Source organism: Bos indicus x Bos taurus, chromosome 19 (assembly GCF_003369695.1).
Source record: "Bos indicus x Bos taurus breed Angus x Brahman F1 hybrid chromosome 19, Bos_hybrid_MaternalHap_v2.0, whole genome shotgun sequence".
Classification (NCBI taxonomy): Eukaryota; Metazoa; Chordata; class Mammalia; order Artiodactyla; family Bovidae; genus Bos; species Bos indicus x Bos taurus.
The window spans coordinates 53,695,422-53,710,122 of record NC_040094.1 but is presented as its reverse complement, the minus strand read 5'-3'; the positions used below and the strand labels follow the sequence as shown (position 1 = coordinate 53,710,122).

Sequence of the window (14,701 nt, the reverse complement as noted above, 5' to 3'; positions counted from 1 at the left end):
TGATGGGCGCCCTGAGCAGCTGCCAGACATTCTGACCTTGGTGGGGAGCTCCCAGGATGGAGGGTGGGGGCGGGGCTCTGCATGTGGGCAGGAATTGATAAATGTGGGGGGTGGAGCTTATAGGGGCCCCTGTAGGGGTGGAGCTCTGGAAGTAGAGGTGGGGCTCTGTGTAAGGGAGGGCAGGGCTGCATGTGGGGGAGCCACACTCACCTTCCTGAGAACAAGCTCCCCATTCATGTGCATGGCCAGGTTTCCAAAGTGCAGAAGCATCTGGTCGGTGGCCAGCTGCTGCTCAATGACATCATCCCCGTAGATGGCCACGATGGCCACGCAGATGAAAAGGTGGAAGTAATCTGTCTGGGGGGTAGAGAGTGGGTTCAGATAAGGCCCCTGACCTAGCCCCGGGTCCTGACTGCCAGTAGAGGCTACAAGCAGAGCTATGGGGTCAAGGGGTCCCAGGTGAGGCCGTCTGGGTTTGTGTGGCCCTGGGCAAGCCCAGCAGCCTCCTCAGTTTCCCCACCTGCAAATGGACCACTGTCAGCACCTACACCCAAAGACTGCTGTGACGCGCAAAAGGGCGATGCTGGGGTTGGTCACTGACAGGCAGCTGGTCCCCTTTGGGGAGCCCTCTAGGAGCCTCTCCAGCACGTGGGCAAAGAACATGCTCCTCTGAAGCCTGGCTACTACCCATTCTGGGGTCTTGAGAGACAGTGAGTCAGAACCCCGCTCCAGTGGGTGGTGGAACATGCTATCAAGGAAGATGAACTTTCCGGCAGCCACCCACTGGTCATTGTGCTCCTGCCTTGAGGCCAAATGTCCCAACTTGTGCCCCAGAGATGTCTTAGGTTTGTTGGTAAGAAAAGTGGGGAGGAGAGCCTCAGAGCCAAGCACAGCAGCTCCCCATAGTTCCCTACAATGAGCCCACCCTCTTTAACCAGATTTCAGGCCTCATCAAGGACTCCGCTGCCTTCCCTGGAGGCTGCCTCACATTTTGCTACCCAGCAAGGGCGGGCCTGCAGCAGGATGCTGGCGCTTAGTCCTCACGGGGTACATCCTGTGTCCTCTCCGGCCGGATGCTCTGAGGGCACACTGCCTTTGAGTCACACTAGCTCCTGGGGGCAGAGGAAGGACAAGGACCACCAGGAAGCCTGTGTTTAGTCTCCTGACATCGGCCACCCAGCCAGACAGAACCCTGTTCCTTCCCAAACAGAGCCAGGCAGAGCCTTGGATGTGCGGGCAGAGGTTACGGGCAGCAAACACCCCACATACCACCCACTCTGGAAAGGCCATTCCCAGACTGCCCAGCCCCTTCCTCTGAATTAATCCGGAATAGTCTTGCTGCGGCTCAGAATGATCCTTCTGCAGCTATTTGAATTGCGGCTGGGGCTGGTGGGGTGGGGTGGGGGGGCACAGCGGAGGAGTTTCAGGAAGATTCATGTCCAGCTCCTCTGGGACAGGATTATGGGGAAGAAAAGGTGGGGCACATTCTAAAGGGGCCTGGACAGCAGTACCGGACTAACCCCAGTTCACTGAACCAGGCCCAGGGCAGCCCATCCCCCGAGGGCAAACTGGAAGTATAATAAATGAATAAAACAGAGCCCTTCACACTCTGGGGACACTTTAAAGTTAAACCAGCTGGTAGTGACCTCCCCCCACCTCCTGCCAGAGCTCACTCTAATGAATTAGCCTACCCCCACTACCACCATCCTACTATCCCCCGCCTCAACCTCCTGCCACTAATTTGATCAAGGGGTGGGGCCAAATGAGGCTAAATTTAGCCTGAGAAATGGCCCCATCTGTTGGGTGATGCTCTGGGTTCACATGTAACATTAGCCTAAATGTGCTGTCTCGAAGGTGGCAAATTTGCTGCTAGAAAAGATGCAATGAGGCTTTGTGCAAAGCGGACACAATTTTTTTTTTCTTTTAAATGTGATCCAGTGTTTTGGACCATCCTTGCCAGTGCTTCCTAGATTCCACCCTGCAGTACACACGGAGCAGGCTAATCCATACAGGAAATGCAGCCCAGACCTGGGCCGGGAGGGAGCAGGAGGAGGTGGGCGAGGATGGATGAATACAAAACAGCCCGTGGCACCAGCAGCAGGCTTCTTCAGACTCACTTCTATCAGACATAATCCTTCTTCAACACTAGTAAGGAGGGCAGACGCTGATGCACATTTCTGAGGGCTGGTGGGCGTGCACATCTATCAGCAAGGTTTGTCTAATCCAAGCTGCACCAGCTGCCGTAGGAAGGATGGAGGCTGCTCTTGCAGAAATGGTCCCGGCCACCTCTTGGATGCGTCAATACTATTTTTTTTTTTTTTAAGGCTGATGGATTCAGAGAGACTTGCCTATCCTTTAACATGGCCTGCTTGTTGCTAATTTGGGCGTTAAAGCCGTGTGACAGGGCCAGCGAGAGGCTCTCAGGGGAATTTGTTGAGGAGATGCTGATAATGAAGGATGGCAAGGGGAAATCACGTCCCTGCGAGGCGACAGTGGGCGGTGCCCGGGCTCTCAGAGGGGCTGGCAGGGAAGCAGGATCTCAGGGCCCTTTCCCTGAGCCATCCCGAGGAGGGCAGGCGGGTGGGCGCTGGGTCCGGCATGTGGGCACCAGCGTCCTGCTTGTCCCGCAATGTCTTTCATGCTGATTGGTTGTGACAGGAGCGTGCTCAACCCCAGAACGTGGTAATGAGTGCAGTCAGTGGGCAATTTGCATCGATTTCAGTTACTTGGGAGGCGAGTTGAGGGTCGGAGGCTGGCCACGTGGGACTAGAAGGCAGTTGCCGTGTGAGGGGCTGAATGTGGTCTGTGGGGGGCCAAGCATGGTGGAGCAAGGGGACCCCAGAGGAGGTGCCCGGTTATGCGGGCATCCTGCCCTGCTCGTATGCCAGGCGTGCCCGCCTGGCTCACCTGGTAGTGGGCCCAGCAGGCTTCCCAGATCCGCAGCGCCTCGGCCTCGGGAAACTCCCGCTTGAAGCACAGCAGGAGCCAGCGGTGGCAGAAGAGCATTTGCAAGCCGTCCTCGCCCAGCGAGACCAGGTGCTGGTAGAAGCGTGCGTGGGTCAGCCGCAGCAGCTCCCGCAGGTACAGCTGGGGGCGAGGCCAAGATGAATGAGCCCCCCAGACCCGAGCAGGCCTGCCTGCCTGGCCCTAGAAGCCCACTCCCACCGAGGCCCTTCCTCGTCAGGCTCCCCACCCTCAGAGCAGGTGTGCCACACGTGAGGTCTCTATTTGCTTCATGGGTCTGCACCCACTTACTCTGTTCTGTCACTGGAAGTCTGACTCACATCTGTCTTGGTCAGTTTAGCCCAGATTTTGGACTGTTCTGGAGGCTGTTGCAAGGGACAGCAAGAGCAACCTGCTGTGGCCCAGGAGGCGGGTGGCAGGTCTGAGGCTAGGGAGACCCCTGGCTCTCAGGCACCACATGGGCTGTTTCTGATGCCCCCTCCTTCCTGAGATGTCGAGCAAAGCATCCTTTTGACAATGCCCCCTCCCCCGCACCCACTCAACCACCTTCCACTCCTATCACCTAGATTCATCATCTCTCATAGCTGATGCAGAGCAGAGAGGAGACATTTCTGAACCCCGAGAGGTTTGATTTCTGCGCTTCAGGTCACCACCCAGTGACGTGGGACCAGATTAAGGCTATTTCTGGCAGCGTCTGGCTTGGGCTGCTGACTTCACCAGCACCGTTGTAAAATCGATCTCCAGCAGCTAACGAGTCACGGGGCCATGTGCTGTGGAGCCGTCAGCAGCGAATCACGTCAGAGCCCGTAATTGCCTCCCCAGGTACTGTGGAAACCTGACATCACAGGGCCGACACAGAGAGCGGGGAGTGGGCAGGCTCGGCTGAGATCGCAGCCGGGGGATCCTAAGGGGGGGGGTCTTGGTGACTCACAGGCCCCTTCCCACACAAACAGCCCATTGTTCCTACTTGAGACAGCCACTGGGGTGGCACGGAAACGGATTCTGAGGATCCTTCCAGACTGGCCAGTTTCTTCACCTAGTGGCCCACAGCAGGGTCAACAAATCCAGGCAGGCAACTGACCCCCTTCCTCCCTCCCTCATGGGTGCCCCCCGTCCCTGCTCTGGTGCCCCTTCCCTTCCCACCTCCCTGCTCCTGGCTCCCTCTCCTCCAATCCCCCTGCTGCATTCTGCTCTCCTATCCACAGTCTTCATCAGCTTCCTAATGGCTAGTCGACAGGAGTGCTCCTTGGTCTGGCATTCGAGGTCCTCCATTCAGCTTGAGCCTCACTGCATGTGAGCCACCAACCTGACTGGGCCACCCAGTGTCACTGCCCAAAAATCCCTGCTCAGACAAGTCTTGGCAGGCCTGGCAATGTTCATGGCCAGACCCCGTGTACCGTGGAGTCAGCCTGGCCCAAGGAGACATTGGGACTGCTGTCTTGGTTCCCTCTCTATCACCAGAGCTCTTTCTGTATCACTCCCTAGCACACTCAGCATCCCGCCCATGCACCATCAGCTTCCAGGCTGAGAACTTCTCAGACTAGGGACCTGAGACCACGTCCTAACAGGTGATTGGAGTGCACAAAGAGTGGGCACTCCCGGCCCCACCTTACCCAGTTTTGCCTCCTCACTCCCAATTTTCAGTGCTGTCTGGTCTGTGTAGGTTAGCAGGGGTCATGGTGGGAGGAGAGCTGCCTGGGCACAACAGGCCTGCTGCCCTCAAGGTGGGGTTGTGATGACTATACAGTGGGCCTCAGGGCGGCTTCAAGAGCCCCTCTGATTCCCATCCCTAGAAACCCTGGCTATGTCCCCTGTGGGGGACTCAGATAGACCTAAGAACACGTTTTATAAAGCACAGGGCCAGGTGTGATGGTGACCCCTTCCCCCCAGGGAACCTGGGTTAGGATGCCACATGCAGGGAGGAGGGAGGCCACATGAGGAGCCTCTGGACTACAGGAGTGTGAGGTGGGGATGGCAGCATGTGTCCTGGGACCTGGGAACAGCATGTATCCCTCGTGGGGGAGCTGGCCCTAGTCCACGAGCCCAGGGCTAAGCCCCCCATAGTCCATCAGCAAGGCCCACCTTGGCTTTCCCACTGCTTGGCGGCCCACAACAGCCAAGCCACACACATCTGAGAGCCTCACCAGTTGTTTCTCCATGTCCTCGTCCCGAGGAGAGCTGACAAAGATTGTGTTCTGCATCAGACCCACAAAGCACCAGAAGGTGTCTGACTCGTCTAGGACCTCAGCCAGGATGGGCGCCACCAGGTCCGACATGCCCTGGGAGTAGCCAATGGCTGGGTTGTACACTGCATAGTTCAGCAGGATCCTCCTGGAGATGCAGTGCAGAGAGCAGGGAGGTCAGTGGAGAGTGGCTATAACATAGCGGTGTGTTGTCCAGGCCAGTAGAACCCCGGGCTGGAGCCTCTGGGTTCTCCAGGCCCCCGTGCTTCACCTTGATCTTAGAGGAAAGAGAGTAGCTCCTGGGATCATCTCCAGAGCTTGGGGAAGGTAAGGGCCTGCACTTAGGCACTCACCAGCCCCAATTCTCTAGAGCAGAGCAAGGAGGAATGTGGGTCTGATTTTCTTAATGGTCGACTGCCTGTGACAAAGGGTGGGCTGGCAGGGACTTTTTTTTATGGGCTGCTAATTTTGTGCAATTATTTGCCAGGAGGCAACAGAATGTCAAAGATGCCAGCCTCAGCCCCTGTGTGGCTTGATCTCCCAGAGGACCACCCAATGGGAGAGGGAGACACTCGGGGGAGGCGGGTTCACAGCTGGTGTGGGCCAAGCAACTGGCTTGGTGGATGCCCAGGGGGTGGGGCCTTTGCTGGTACCGTTGGGAGGGGCTTCAGGCCTTCCCTGGGTCACTAGGACAATAAGGGGCCCATTGACATTGCTTGAAATAGCTAAGGACTCTCTGATTCTGGGGCACTGAGCCTAGAAGAAAGATCCTTGACCCCTGCAGAAGCTTCTGCGGCTGGTCCACTTCCCAGAGGGTCAGCTGAGACCTGAGGGGTGAGGTGAGGCTTCGGGGCGGCAGATGGGAGTGAAACCCAGTTGGAAAGGAGCCCTGCTGGCCGGGGAGGCGGTACCTCATGCTCTCCACATTGGGATTGCCTTCGCCTCGGAAGAACTGGTTGCTCCTATCTGTCCGAACCACATCCTTGTCCACGGTGAACTGCACGTTCCGCCAGAAAGCTCTGTGCTCTTCAGGGGTCATGGAGAGCCTGGCACGGAGCAGAGAGCCCGCTGGGAGGTCAGCAAGCGTCCCACCCGCTCCAGGCCACCAGGGGCGCCCCTTCCCGCCCCGCTCAAAGATGGGAACTGGGGTCGCTGGCCAACTCTCCAGCTGCCACTTACTCTGGGCAAGGTAGGGGCGCTGGGCACAAGGCTTTCCCAAATTAACTCGGTCTCACCGGTCCCAGCTTCTGGGGGAGAGCTCACCGAAACTACAGGGTCAGGGAGGCCCAACAGAGCTCAGCAATCCCAGTTCCCAGCTGCCCTCCCCTCGACCCCCGCCCCGCTGCCACCCCGGCGTTCAGTGGTGGGATGTCAGCGCCTCGTTAAGTATGTTGAAAAAGAATTCTAAAACCTTGACATGCGAGCTAAAGAGAGCCAGTCCCGGGGCCGGGTGCGGGGGTAATGACTGCACTTATCCAGACCCATCGCTCACGGTCCTGGGAGACCCATTTTCCAAGGAAACTATGGGTCACGGAACATATTATCAATGCTGAATTGCACCTCAAATTGCCTTTCCAAATGGCATCTCCCTCCGCGGCTCCGGAGTGGGGGAGGCGGGGGTTTCCCCTTCGCGGTTCGAGGGGGGCCCCGGTCGGGCGCCGCGGTCACCTTTTCTGCTGGATCTCGGCGTATTCCTTTCTCTTCTGCACCCGCAGCGCCTCCCTTTCCTCCGACGTCGACTCGTGGCTGTAATAACGCAGCAGGAAGGGCCAGACCTCCCCTCGGATTGACACATCAATGCCGCCGAAGAAAATGGCCTGGAGGAAGCGGCAAAAGTTGGGGAGGGGCCAAAGCAGGACCGCTCAAAGCACCCCCAAATCCCCGGAGATCTGTGTTTTGGTGGCTTTGCTGCGCCTTCTTGACAACTGATGCCTTGATTCAGATCGCTGCAATTTGCACATGTTTAGAAGGGGAAAATGCCGGCCCCCCATTCCCATACAGGACACAAACCAGGCTCATTTCAATGTCAATGCCCCCCCCTGGTGCGGCGCTCAGATTAACCTGTCGTTCTCACGTCAGGGCCTTAATCCCGGTTTTGGAATCGCGGGCGCGGGCTGCGAGCTCTTCTATACACGCTGTCGCGGGGTACCCCGAACCCGCTCCGGAGGTTGCTTTTTCATCGCAGCGGCTTTGATCGCTCTATCGGGCGCGTTCACACAGCCGCTGGCGTCAGCGGACCGACCGACCGCCCCCTCCCCCGCCCCCGAAACCCGGCCGGAGGCTGCGGCCCGTGGGCGCGGCCCCGACCCCTGGCCTCGAAGCCGCCGGGCCCGCGGGCGCGCCGGGCCTCACCTTGCGGAGCTTGTACTCCTCTTCCACTTGCCCCAGCGCATTCAGGTGGCGGAGCCAGGCCGCCACGTCCAGCCGTCGGTACATGCTCTCCTCGGGGTGTGTCTCGGAAGACGGCAGCTTGGGACGCCGGATGGAGAACTGCATACACGTCTTTTCGTCGGCGACCTGCTGGACGCGAGGACCGTCGGGGCGGGGGGGCGGGGGTATGGAACAGTGGCTCAGACGCTCGGCTTTCGAAGCCAGCCCGCGCTCTTCGCGGGATGTAAACGCCTCCCCCCCCTCCCCTCTTCTGAAAGGAGGGGGACGCCTCTCCCCCGCATACAAACCCCTAAATGGCAAGTGTAATTAGACGTAATTAAAATGAAAATACCGTCCGCTTACCATGGTCCCCCCTCGCGCTCCCGGCTCCCGGCCCACTCCCACCGACCGCCTCTCCCCTCCACTCTCCCTCCGGCCCCGCCGCAAAGACGGAATTAATGCCTGGGACGGCCAACTTCCCTCTGCCGGGAGGGCCTGCAATAAATTACATGTGATTGGCCACATACAAAGGGATGGCTGTTCTGCGAGCGGGGAGCCCGCCTGTCAGGTTGTCTCCACGGGCAGTCACGGATCCAGGGCAAAACTGCAGCTGACATTTAATTCAAAAATCAAAGGTTGTTCAATGTAGGGGGAAAAAAAAAGCCATGCTACTGTAATAAGGGAAGCCAGCAGGAGGCTCTGTGGGAAGGAAAGGAATTTTAAAGTCAGCCCGTTTCTAATAAGCACATACACTATCTTAAACAGATAATTAAAGAGCTCTTATTACATTTGTATGTAGATTGAGGAAAATATGGCAGGAAGCCTTGTCAAAACATGATTTTTCAAATGTGGAGTACTGCCTTTACTAGAAGCCTGGGCACATGTTTTAAACCCGAAGTTGCTGCTCTGTTTGCCCCCAGCGACCACGGGTCACACCCTTGAGGCCTGGGACTCCCAAGGGAGAGAGTGGGTGTTCTGGTCTGGGTTGGAAGGGGAGAGGAGGGGTGGGGCAGCACCCATTCCCCCCTCCCTAGCTACCTGGTCTTTGAGGTGCGTCTCAGCGCAGTATTTCCACTGCTGAAGCACGTCAGGCAGCTTGTCCAGGCCACCATGGTGGAAGTGGAACACTTTGTACTGGCTTTCCCGACTGGCGACGACCAGCTGGCCACTGGTGCAGGCCTCATCGCTGAGCGGCCATTGGAGGGGGGAAGAAAACAGACCCATGAATATGTAAACACGGGTTTTTATTTCCAAGTATAATCAGAGGCCACTATCACTCGACCTCAGAGGCAGGAAACAGAAAGTCCCCCAGGAGTTTGGCTGCTGGCGGGAAGCAGAGAGAATTATGCCCTCACAGAAGCCATCACCCTCTTTGCTGAAGGAGGCAAAGCAGCTCCCTCTTGGGGAGGCCCCAGGTGGGACTGTCCTCGCCCCGGGAGATCTGCCACAGCAGCCTTCAGTCCCCACCCCTGCCGGCCAGGTCACATCCTCCCTTCTGTCCTGGATACCATGGAGATATCATGATATCATATCATCCATCTCCTAGGGGTGGATGCCCTGACATGAAATCAGATTTGGAACCCAGATGGGTGGGCACTAAGGAACTCCCCTCCAGTGGGCTTTCCATCTAGCACAGAAGTCACTCTGGGAAAATCCTCCAGGGAAATTCACAATATGTGCCTCAGGACCATCGCCCGACCTTGACTGGCCTTCCCTGAAAGGCAGGATGGGGCTTTGGGTCTGGGAATGCCCCCAGAGGCACAATTGCTTCTTTGAAGCACTGGTCTTTGGCTGGTGCTGTCTTGCAGCTTTCAGGAAGAGAGACATGAGGTAGCCATTAGGTGGGGAACTGAAAGGGATGGTCCCCCATCATGAAGAAAATAGTGCCTCCCTCTAGAAAGCCATAGCCTATCCTGAGTATGCACTGAGTGGTTGGGCCTCTGATTGGGTGACCGGGAGCTCCCTGCAAGCACTGCTCTCTCTGTAGCCCTAGTTTGTCATCTTCCCCCAAACCAGAGCGCAAGCAACAGCTGCTACTATCACGCTGAAGGCAGAGGAAACAGTTTGGGAGCTACCCAGACCAGGCTCCTGCGGGGCAGCCATTGTGGGGCACTGCCTACAGGGCACTAGTGATGTTGGGAAGCAGACAGTTGGGAATGTCAGGCTCCTAGACCCAAGCATGGCCCCCCGGGGACACGGCAGGTGCACAGGCAGCTTCCTGGACATGGCCAAGAGGGCCTCACCTGAAGAAGAGGCGGAGGGAGCGCATCTGGCCCAAATCCACTCGGAACACACCACAGATCTGCTCCAGGGCGCCAGCCCTCTGCGGCTCATCCCAGCGCTGGGGCTGTAGGAGGCCGCTGCCGTCCGGGAACTGCAGGTGGGCATCCATGCTGGAGGGGGAGCTGGTGGAGCAAGTAATGTGAGGACTACACCTGTCTGTCGTGCAGTCATGGGGGGAAGGGCAGGCAGGGAGGGCTTGGGGAAACCGTTTAAACATGTGTGTCTGCTCAGAGACATACCGGAGCACATCGTGCAGAGAGGTTCTCCATGAACATCCATGAATGAATGAATGAATCCCATCACAGGTACTTTAATGTGGATGGGGAAACACTTTTGTGACCAAATTCTGTCCTACCTCTGTAAAGGCACTAGGCTGTCATAATGACAGCTGAGGTCCTACTGACTGGGTTTGAGCCCTCGCTGTGTGACCCTGGGGGAAGTTAGCAAGCCTCTCTGAACCTTTGTTTCCTCCTTTGCAAAGTGAGGATAATAACAGGCCTTCTAGTAGAATGAACAGCGCTTGGTGCTGGGCACCCTGGTTTTCAAGGCTTGCTAAAAGAAGCTTGTTTCATGACCATTTTAGACAGCATGGGGCTTCCATTTGGGTTCACACTGGTTCAGTATTTTCCTGAAAAAATATTGGTTCCATAAGGAAACATTTCGGCTGCAATCCTATTAATACTACCAGTAAACACTTAGTTGAGCCTGGCTCTGTGTTAACCACTAGCCCTGTGCTTTTTATCACATATAATCGTCACAATAATCCTAGGAAATGCGTGGTTATTATCCCCACTGTACAGAACAGGAACTAAGGCTCAGAAAGGTTAAGTAACTTGTCCAAGGTCACACAGTTAGCAGGTGGTAGAGCTGGGATTTGAACCCAAGCTTTGTGGCATACATCTTTACCAGGGTATTCGATGGCCTCTCAGTTCAAAGTTCAGCAATACCGCATCATTCTTTTATTCTGCCTCTTTAAAAACTTCATTGTTTTATTTGGACCCTTGGTTGCAAAATATTTTATTTCATGGAATCAGCTACACTGCAGGTAAAGTGATGTCTCTTGAGATTTCATAGTAAACTCTAGCAGATGACTGCTAAAATATAGTCAGAGTAAAGGCAAACATCAGTTCAACCCCAACATCCTGCAGAGCTAAGACTGCAGTCGCTTTATCCCGCTTTTCCTGTTTAAACCAAGAACATAAAAGTGTCGGAGGCAATTAATCTGAAGGCACCTCTTCCTCAGATGGGCACCAGGTCTCCCAAGGAAGCTACCCGAGATTGTTGACGCACCATCTGTCTAATTCGGAACTTCCTCAAAGAGGAAGACTGGCCTTAGAACCTTTGCTGCTTCTAGAACAGCACCGGGCCTGGTGTGCTGTTCTTCCCTACTTGCCTAAGGAGGTGGGTGGAGCCAAGTCCCCCCATTTCTGAGGGGCACCTGGGGTCTCCCAGGAAACAGACTCAGGTGAAGACAGACAGCCGGATTGGGAGGAAGGCAGACAAGCTGAAGCACGCGGCCACACGACAAACTCAGACCCAAAAAGGCTGAGGGATTCCCTGTCCTCCTGAGGGGACCCTGACCGGGCTGCACTATGCAATGATTGTTTGCAAAACAAGGCAGGCCGCAGGGCTGAAGACAGCCCCCCACCAAGCCGCTTCTTGCAGCATTTCATAATCTGCTTATTGAACAATGAGGCCGCAGTGGCCAGAGAGCATGTGCTTGGCATGCTTCCCGACTGGGCCGGCCCATCCGGGCTCACCTCCAAGCCCAGCCAGAGAGGGGCCACTAAAGGGTGGCATTATTTCCAGCCCCCCCTCCCCCAGCCCTCCCCACCGCCACTCCACACACACACACACAGCACGATCCTCTAAAATCTACATGCTCTTCCCAACATGCTGCGTGCTGCTCACCCCACGGGGCAGGCCATGGTTTGCAGAAACCAGATCCAGGATGGACACCGGCTCTGGCAGAGTCACGGCTGAAGCTACTGCTCCCCTGCTGTGGTGGAAGGATTGAGGCCCTGAGGGGAAGGAGCCCCAGAGAGAGGGCCCCCGCCCCACAACACCTTCCTGTAGCAACTTGCCCCCAGGCAGAAGTCTGCCTGAACCCTTTTACAACTCCTGCAGGGGAAATTATTTGCATTAATTAATTGATTGATTGATTAATTCAAGACCTTGTGTTGGGACCTACAGCTGGGGTTCCACCATTCAAACTGGAGCAAAGTTGATGGAAGCCTTGGTTCTCGTTATTTTGGGACTGTCGTAACAGATGTCCGTACAGTCATCTAGGTCACCAAGGGCCACATCTGTTTCTGCCTCAAGATCCATTGCCATGGGGTTAAGGGCTGTATCTCATTTGCTCTTCTGCACCTCCAGCTCCCAGTACAGGCCTGGCACAGGACACAAAGATTTAATACCCATGCCTTGGATGAAATTTTAAATGTCTGGGAATTTTAAAGTCATAGAAAAAAAATGGAAATAAAATCTTGGGAAATTTGAAATATGTATAATTTTTATTTTTTTGTCTTTTTATACATGCAAAGCCCTTTGGTTTTAGGAATATTCATATGTGCTGCATATAACCTGGCTTGTTCATAAAATTATTATGTGTGGTACATTAAAATTATAAGGAAGGTTTATTTAGGGCAATAACTCTCAATATGCTAGAAGTTAAAACTGTTTTATAGGTACAACTAGAAGATGCTAAACTCTAAGAAATACAGAATTTTCTTTCTGAGGATCACCAACATGCAAAAACAGAAATGAAAAAGAAAAGTCAACTCTGTTATTGCAAAACATAGCAGATGTGTTGTCTACCTGATAATCACAGCAATGTCAGGCACAGAGTTGGGAGTTTAAATATGGCCTCAGATTCCTAGGGTGGTGTCCATTCCTCCACCTCTGAGACTGAGCTGGTCTTTTGAGTGGCTTTAATCCATAGGATATGGCGTGAGTGACATCCTATGAGCTCCAGAGCCTGGCCTCAAGAGGCTTCTGCATGCTCCGTCTTGGCACACTCCTACCACCATGAGAGGAAGCGCAGGTACAAATGAGTGACCACAAGGAGAGAGAAACCCAGCTCACAGCACCACAGTCTCCAAACCTCATGGACAGAGGCCATGACAGACCCAGTACCTGGCTGAGCCCCTAGTTGGTGACAGCTGCTGAGAAAGCCCCAGAGCACCCAGTAGAATGGTGAGACTTGGCCCAGTCCAGCCAGAAGAACTGTGAACAAATTAAATGCAGTGGTTTTAAATTGCTAAGTTTTGGAGTCCTCCATTATAGGGCCATAGATGACTGATACATACCGGAAGTGTCTGTTTTCAGAAAAAGCTCAAGCAGGAGGAAAGAAACCTCCAAAATTATTATTTTGGGTTTTTTTTTTTGGCTGTACCTCAAGGCATGTGGGACCTTAGTTCCCCAACCAGGGATCCAACCCAGGCCCCCTGATGTGGAAGCATAGTCCTAACCATTGCCTGGGAATTCCCTTCCTCCAAAATTATTGAATTGTGGTTCTCAAGGTCAAAGAGACATTGCGGCCAGACTCTGACATTTTTAAATATCCAAACTTCTAAGTTGGCTCTTGCTTTTGTTCCTCCTAAGCCTTTGAGTCAGTTGAACAGTATGTCAATGGAACCCCAGCTGTAGGTTCCAAGTATAGTGCCTGGAATTAATTAGTCAATTAATTAATGCAAATAATTTCCCCCGCAGGAGTTGTAAAAGGGTTTAAGCAGACTTTTGCCTAGAGGCAAGTTGCTGCCGGAAGGTGTGTGAGGGGCCCTCTTTCCAGGGTTCTTCCCCTCAGGGCCCCAGTCCTTCCACCACAGTGGGGGAGCAGAAGCCTTCACCCTGGACTCTGCCAGAGTGAGTGTCCATCCTGGATCTGGTTTCCGTAAACCTTAGCCTGTCCCATGGGGTGCACAGGACACAGCGCCTTGGGAAGCGCATGAGATTTTGGAAATCGTGCTGTGTGCATGTGGAGTAGAGGTGGGGAGGACTGGGGGAGGGAGGCTGAAATTAATGCCGCCCTTTGGTGGCCCCTCATAATTGCCAGAACTTGGAAGCAACCAAGATATCCTTTGGCAGATAAATGGATAAACAAACCAGTACATCCAGATGATGGAATATTATTCAGCAAGAAAAAGAAATGAGCTATCAAGCCATGAAAAAGGTATGGAGGAAAGTGAAAGAAGTCAATCTGAAAAGGGTACATACTACACGATTCCAACTCTATGACATTCTGGAAAAAGCAAAACTATGTAGATAGTAGTAAAAGAATCAATGGCTGTCAGAGATTGGGACTGTGAAGGAGTGAACAGGTGGAGCACAGAAAAATTTTAGGGCAGTGAAACTACTCTGTGTGAGATTATAGTGGTGGATACATGTCATTATACATTTGTTAAAACCCATGGAGTGCACACCACCAAATGAATCCTAATGTAAACTGGGGGGGGGGGGGTAATGATGTCACTGTTATAAATGTAACAAACATACCACTCGTGGGGATGTTGGTCATGGGGAGGCTTTGCACGTTGTTGGGGCAGGGGGCATATGGGAAATCTTTGTACTTTCCTCGTAATTTTGTTATGAATCTAAAACTGCTCTAAAAAATAAAATCTGTTTAAAAAAATGAAAAGCCAAAGAACAAACTGAGACATATATATGATAAGGGTTAATATCCTTAGTATGAAAAAAGGTATGTAAAAATTTTAAAAATGAGTGCCCAACAGGAAAAAAAAAACGGCAAAAGGACATGAAAAAACAATCACTAGAGAATAAACACAAATAACCAATAACATTTTCATATTCAGAGTAATGAAATAAAGGCAAATGGAAGCAAGATACAATTTAGGGGGAGGTCTATGAAGTTGGCAATAATTAAAAGGTTATAAAATATAGTG

General features: G+C 53.8%; 1 protein-coding gene across 4 annotated transcripts in view; it reads right to left on the bottom strand.

The window, feature by feature from the left end:
• TBC1D16 (TBC1 domain family member 16) overlaps window positions 1-14,701 on the bottom strand; it is an 88,895-nt gene that overhangs the window by 6,072 nt on the left and 68,122 nt on the right. Inside the window, exons 4-11 of one of the 4 annotated variants that reach the window (XM_027518137.1) lie at window positions 9,761-9,922; window positions 8,556-8,703; window positions 7,500-7,667; window positions 6,816-6,964; window positions 6,059-6,193; window positions 5,109-5,295; window positions 2,908-3,087; window positions 211-357 (exon numbers count right to left, since the gene is read on the bottom strand). In XM_027518137.1, coding sequence (XP_027373938.1) covers window positions 211-357; window positions 2,908-3,087; window positions 5,109-5,295; window positions 6,059-6,193; window positions 6,816-6,964; window positions 7,500-7,667; window positions 8,556-8,703; window positions 9,761-9,922 — 1,276 coding nt within the window. The remainder of the gene's footprint in view (window positions 1-210; window positions 358-2,907; window positions 3,088-5,108; window positions 5,296-6,058; window positions 6,194-6,815; window positions 6,965-7,499; window positions 7,668-8,555; window positions 8,704-9,760; window positions 9,923-14,701) is intronic. The other 3 variants (XM_027518138.1, XM_027518140.1, XM_027518139.1) reach the window with 3 other exon arrangements.